Genomic DNA, 5,829 nt, shown 5'->3' with positions numbered 1-5,829 from the left:
CTGCAACCCCCGCCTCCAGGTTCAAGAGATTCTCCTGTCTCAGCCTCTGGAGTAGCTGGGATTATAGGCCCCCGCCACCCACCTGGCTAATTTTTGTATTTTCAGTAGAGACAGTGTTTCACCATGTTGACCAGGCTGGTCTCAAACTCCTGACCTCAAGTGATCCGCCTGCCTCAGCCTCCCAAAGTGCTAGGATTGTAGGTGTGTGGCACCGTGTCTGGCTAATTTTTGTATTTTTAGTAGAGATGGGATTTCACCATGTTGATCAGGCTGGTCTCGAATTCCTGACTTCAAATGATCTGCCCACCTTGGCCTCCCAAGTGTTAGGATTACAGGCATGAGTCACCGCACCTGGGCTCCCTCCTTCCTAAAGACCAAAGTGCTGACACTTTTGAGATGACAAGAGCTATCTGTTTTAGACAATCAGGAAAAAGCTTGAAAAATAATTTTACTTTTCTTGCATCTGCTCCTTCAAGGTAAAGATGTCCTCTCAATGAAAAAATGAGAAAGTAATCATCTTGGAATGAAAACTCATGCCAAATAAAACATTTTTTAGAACTGAAGTTTGAGAATGTTTTCATGGACATGTGAATTTTGTGGTCAAAAATGTATTTGACTGATACAACCCTCATCCCTACATATTTAAAAAAAACTTGAAAGCAGATTATATATTTGAATCTGTGTTTTAAAATTTAGATATAATTTACATACCATAAAATTCATCCTTTTATTTCGTATTTTAGACATAGATTCTCACTGTGCTTCCCAGGCTGGAGTCCTATGGCTATTCACAAGTGGGATCATGGTCCTCCAATATTTTTGTGACAGCTACTAAAACCCAGAATTAAAAAAGAACGACCCTGAGAGCCAGGCCTTCAAACTGATGTTTTACAATTTTATTTCAAGGTTTTAGTAAATAAGAAAGCATATTGAATCATGTTACTATTTCTTGCAAAAGCGAGATGCTTTTTCGCACCTTTGTAAATGTACAAATAAATTTGTAATACTGCAAAATTTGCTGGAAAATGTGGTTGATTTCACCTTTATTTAATTCTTTTCAGTGTTCTATTGGAGCAGGTGTGGTACTCACTAAGCATGGCTCTATTGGGATGGGTGCTCCAGAATGCTTTTGGAGGGAGGTCACAAACACCTGGAGTCAGCTCCTTCCTCACCTCTCACCTGGGCCTGTCACTACCCCCATACTCCGCCCAAAAGACCAGACGCTTCTCCTGGCAGCAGCCAGAGTGCTCATTTTCCAGCCAGGGTGAGTCACAGCCCTCCTCAAAGACCTCCAACCACACCCCTGTACCCAGACTTCATGGTCTCCCATGCCCCACCCCCACTCTCCTGACCCCTCAGGCTTTCCCCACTCTACCCACCCACCCCCACCCCTCTGATCCAGTCCTTGGCCTCCCAGAGCACCTTCTGGCACTGTCCCAGGGCCTTTGCACTGCTGTGCTGCCTTGCTCAAGCCCCACTCTATTCAAGTGTCTTGCTCAATCGTCTGCTCCTCAGCAGCCCCTCCTGGTCTGCGTTATCCACCCCTCCAGATACCGTGCCCACACTCACTCATGATTTTTCTCCTAGGAAGTAGTACAGGCATTACATTGTCTAACACTTCCTTTTATTATTGCTTTGTCTCCTAGGAGAATGGAGACCTTCAGGAGGCAGGGGAGTCTTCCTTGTTGAGAAATCTATGCCCAGCATCCAGATGTCCCGGGAGGGTCCATGAGCTCTGGGCTGCTGCCCTGTACCCAGAGCTCCTCAGGCGCTCCTTGGATCTCCTGACCTGGAAAGGGCACTGGGGGTCGGGAAGCATCTGAGTGGCTATGACTTGGGGCAAGCCTCTGCCTCATTGGCCCCTTGGTCAGGTGCAGGGGTGTGGAATGATCCTAGTGGGGAGGCAGCAGAGGATTGTGTCAAAGCCCCATGGGGATCCCCGCCCCAGCAGCCTCCTTGGGTGGGTTGCACGGGAAGCTGCTCTTCTTCAGGTGTCCTGATCCACCCAAGTCCTTGGGTCTACCAGGTGCTGTGAGGATTGAAGCTAAGAACGATGGGGCACACAGTCTCGGTGTGTCGTATCCAGGGTTGGAGGACGTCTCTGGGTCCAGGCCTGCTTGGTCTTCCTCAGGCTAGAGGCAGGGTGGGGGCTGAGTGGTTTGGGTCCCTTTATTGTCTGGGGTGCAGGCAGCCGCATGGCACAAATCCGCAGTCTCTGGGGTTGGGAGGAAGAATCAGAGAGCAGCCTGGGGGGAGGTCCTGGGAGTCCCAGGCTCAGCTCCCAGGGCGCCCTGGGTTCCTGCTCCCTGAAGGGGATGCAGAGGGAAGAAGGGCAGCGCTGCTCCAGCTAATGCTGGTTTATCTCTAGTGGGTGAAGGTCCAGCGGCAGGTCACCTGTATGTGTTCACGCCGGAAGTGGCAGCTCAGGACGGGGAGCAGGGCAGGACGCCTGGAGGTGGGGAGCAGGATAACTCCAGGGTGGGGCGCTCAGGGAGCAGCGGCCGCCCCCAGCAGCAGCAGGGTCCCGGCCAGCAGAGGCAGCGACGCGGGAACCGGGTGCGCAGCGTCGGTGGTGCCGGCGGGAGCGGGAGGCGCGGTGTTGGTGGTGCCGGCGGGGGGCGCCAGGTCGCAGGCCGTGTAGGGCTCCAGGCAGGCGGCAAAGGCCATGACGTGCGCTACGAAGCTCTGCTCCTGCACACCGTGCACCAGGTGCGCCTGAGGACCGCGCGCGAACACCGCCACGTCTTCGCCTCCGTGGGTCTCGGACGACAGGGGCACCGCCGCCTGCTGCCGGTAATCGGGGCTCCCTGGTAGGAGGGTGAGTGCAGTTCAGGGCAGACGGGCGGCGTCCCCCTCCCGCGAATACCCCCATCCCTGGCACTCTGGTCCCCCTGAGCGGGCCATTCAGCCTCACTCACCGCTCTCACTCTCATTCACGTCTGGTCGCACGCCTGAGTTGAGCACGTAGCCCGGGCCATTGCCGTACAGGATGGACGTGTAGGCTTTGCTGTCCTGAGCCTTGCTGGGGGCCAACCCTGTAGGGAGACGGGGGTCCCTGTAGTTGAGCTGACCACAGCTGTGGGAGTGCCTCCTATGTGCTAGGCACCACCACTTTGCCTGTTCAGGGGCTCTGTCCTCACAATAGGGCTGGTGCCAGCATTACACACATTTGGCAGAGGAGAAAACTGAGGCTCAGACTTCACCCACATAACTGATGCAGCAGCACCTGCCACTCTCCCCAGGCCTACCGAAGATGGAGCTCCCTCGAAAGGTGTAGCCACCAAAGGAGAATACGTGGGAGTGGTCAGCAGTGATGAGGGTCAGCGTGTCCTCCTCGCTGGTGAGCTGGCCTGCCCTCTCGATGGCGTCATCAAACATGACCGCCTCGGTGAGCGCATGGTAAGCCAAGCCCTCATGATGACCATGGTCGATGCGACCACCTGCAGGAAGGCCAGAGGAGGGTGATGCTTGAACTTGCCCTGCCCTGCCCTGCCTTCCTCCACTCCCCAGGGGCCACCACACACCTTCCACGAAGAGGTAGAAGCCGCGGGGGTTCCTGCTCAGCAGGCGCAGGGCAGCCTCTGTCATCTCCAGCAGGGAGGGGTCCAGTGTGGGGTCTCGGTTGATCTCATATTTCATGTCTCCGGGTTCAAAGAGGCCTGTGGGACAAGGGGCTTGGTAGTGATGGGCAGGCTGCGAGCAGGAGAGTGCTGGCTGATGTGCACACAGGCTCGGATGGCACCCTCTGAGGCCGTCTGAGGAATGCCAGGGCAGGAAGGGGGTCATTACCCATGAGATGGGTCACAGACTGGTCCAGGGAAGCCTGCATGAGCTCAGTGAGGTTCCACACGTACCGGGCACCCTGCAGGGATAGAGCCAGGCCTCAGCCCACAGCCCTGAGACCCACACACTTGCCCTCCCCCTGCCATGCCTCCCACACCTGCCAGCCCCCATCACCTGGTGCTTTGTCAGCCATTCCTGCACCAGGTACTTCCCGTCCAGTCTGATTCCATTCTGGCTGGCATCACTTGGGTACTCAGGGTCTGGGGTCCCCTTGGGAAACATGTACTTGCGGCCTCCACCCAGGATCACCTGGGGACAGAGGATGGGGCAGGTGGGTTGGGGGCCTAGTTGGCCCCATGTCCCCTCCTCATGCACAGCCCCTGGCTCCCCTCCCCAGGGCAGTGGGAATGGCCCAGGCTGGGCTGCACATTCCACCTCCCCAACCCCACCTCCAGACCCTGCTGACCCGGATCAGGCTTTTGGTTGCCTGGATCTGAGCCTGTGCCCCCACCTTCCCCTCTGCCTAGCCCCAGCCCTTGGCCTTGGGGTCGCACGTCAATGTCCACGTTGGAGATGAGCTGTGTGGCAATGTCCTGGCAGCCATCCTGGCGGGCCGAGGCAGGCATGTCAGCATCTGAGTACCAGTTGCGGTTCACCGTGTGTGCGTAGGTGCCGGCTGGTGAGGCATGCTGCACCCGTGTGGTGGTCACCACTCCCACTGACTTTCCTGAGGGTGACAGGGGTCAGGATTGGTGACCGAGGTCTTGGGCCTGGTCCTGACCCCGCAGCGGGCCCTAGCTCACCTGCTTTCTTGGCCCGGTTCATCACAGAGATGACCTCATTGCCGCGTGTCGTGTTGCACTGGTTATAGCGGGCGGCTGCACTCAAGCCGATGGTCTGGTAGTTGGCCTTGACCCCGCACAGGTAGGCTGTGGCTGTGCCTGCGCTGTCTGGCACCTGTCTGTCCACATTGTACGTCTGGGAATAGAGACACCCTGAGCTCTACTTTGGGGCTTCGGCAGCATTTACAGCGAGGGGCAAAGTCCTACCCTGATTTAAACCCAGGCAGCCTGTACTGCATCCGGTTCCTAGTATCCCCACTTCGCCTCCCTCCTGCTGCGCCCAAAACATGCAGGGGCTCTGGGTGCTGCTGCGCTGGGCCTGAGGCTACAGCTCTCCCTGGGCATCATCCCAGGTAATGAGGCTCCCCAAGCTGTTCCGCACACAGGGCGCCCCCTCACCAGGCTGACCTGATCTCTACTCTCCCCCTGGCCAGCTGAGGAGAACCCAGCCTTCTGGACACAGACCCCAACCAGGGGCCTGGTTCTGGTCCTCTGGGGTCCTAACTGCTCCCAGCTCCTAACTCAGGCCCCAGCTGTCCTGGCTCCCTCCCTCCTGCCACACTCCATATCCTTGACCCCCTCCTCTGCTTGGAGGACTCTGAAGTGGCCCAGCCCTTACCTTGGATAGCGCCACGTATGGGAAGCCGTCCATGGCCAGGGGCGTCTCAGGCCCCAGTTTGCCATTCTTCTGCCCCTTTAGGATCCTAGCGGCTGTCACCGTGGGCACCCCCATCCCTGAAGGGGCAGAAATGTGTGAGTCCTGGGCCCCAGGGCTGGCCTGGAATCACCAAAGGTCCTAGGTGCTGGGGCTGTGAGGGCTGCGGGGCTGGACACGCCTTGGTCACTCACCATCACCCAGGAAGAGGATGAGGTTCTTGGCGACCTTCTGGATGGGCTGCAGCTTCTTGGCGGCATCCAGGGCCTCAGCTGCCTGGCGGTTCCAGAAGGCTGGGTTCTCCTCCTCAGCTGGCCAGGGGGAGAGTAGAGATCAGGTCAGCCTGGTGAGGGGGCGCCCTGTGTGCGGAACAGCTTGGGGAGCCTCATTACCTGGGATGATGCCCAGGGAGAGCTGTAGCCTCAGGCCCAGCAGCAGCAGCACCCAGGGCCCCTGCATGTCTTCGGTGCAGCAGGAGGGAGGCGAAGTGGGGACACTAGGAACCGGCTGCAGTGCAGGCTGCCTGGGTTTAAATCAGGGTAGGACTTT

The 5,829-nt window shown here is 57.6% G+C and overlaps 1 protein-coding gene across 2 annotated transcripts; it reads right to left on the bottom strand.

Moving 5' to 3' along the window:
* Nucleotides 1-1,602: 1,602 nt before the first annotated feature.
* ALPI (alkaline phosphatase, intestinal) lies at nt 1,603-5,829 on the bottom strand. Of its 2 annotated transcripts, XR_013402234.1 has the most exons (12): nt 5,673-5,829; nt 5,475-5,591; nt 5,245-5,360; nt 4,587-4,761; nt 4,338-4,510; nt 3,958-4,092; nt 3,790-3,862; nt 3,525-3,659; nt 3,249-3,440; nt 2,919-3,035; nt 2,395-2,807; nt 1,992-2,215 (listed from the first exon to the last, which is right to left on the bottom strand). XR_013402234.1 is itself a non-coding variant. In XM_015111351.3 (11 exons), exons 1-11 carry the CDS (start codon nt 5,737-5,739, stop codon nt 2,488-2,490), a joined length of 1,620 nt encoding a protein of 539 aa, XP_014966837.3. In that variant the 5' UTR covers nt 5,740-5,829; the 3' UTR covers nt 1,603-2,487. The 2 variants fall into 2 exon arrangements, 1 of the variants encoding a protein (XP_014966837.3); XM_015111351.3 differs by having other exon boundaries at nt 1,603-2,807.

This window comes from Macaca mulatta, chromosome 12 (assembly GCF_049350105.2).
Source record: "Macaca mulatta isolate MMU2019108-1 chromosome 12, T2T-MMU8v2.0, whole genome shotgun sequence".
In the NCBI taxonomy this organism is placed as follows: domain Eukaryota; kingdom Metazoa; phylum Chordata; class Mammalia; order Primates; family Cercopithecidae; genus Macaca; species Macaca mulatta.
The sequence above is the reverse complement of the archived record's forward strand: the minus strand, read 5'-3'. Positions and strand labels throughout refer to the sequence as shown.

Bases quoted from the DNA above. Each gene is read 5' to 3' on its own strand.
- ALPI (XM_015111351.3), bottom strand. From the start codon at position 5,739: ATGCAGGGGCCCTGGGTGCTGCTGCTGCTGGGCCTGAGGCTACAGCTC. The intron at 5,592-5,672 runs GTAATGAGGCTC...CCCCCTGGCCAG, and splicing joins CTCCCTGGGCATCATCCCAG to CTGAGGAGGAGAACCCAGCC. The intron at 2,808-2,918 runs GTGAGTGAGGCT...CCCTCCTACCAG, and splicing joins CGTGAATGAGAGTGAGAGCG to GGAGCCCCGATTACCGGCAG.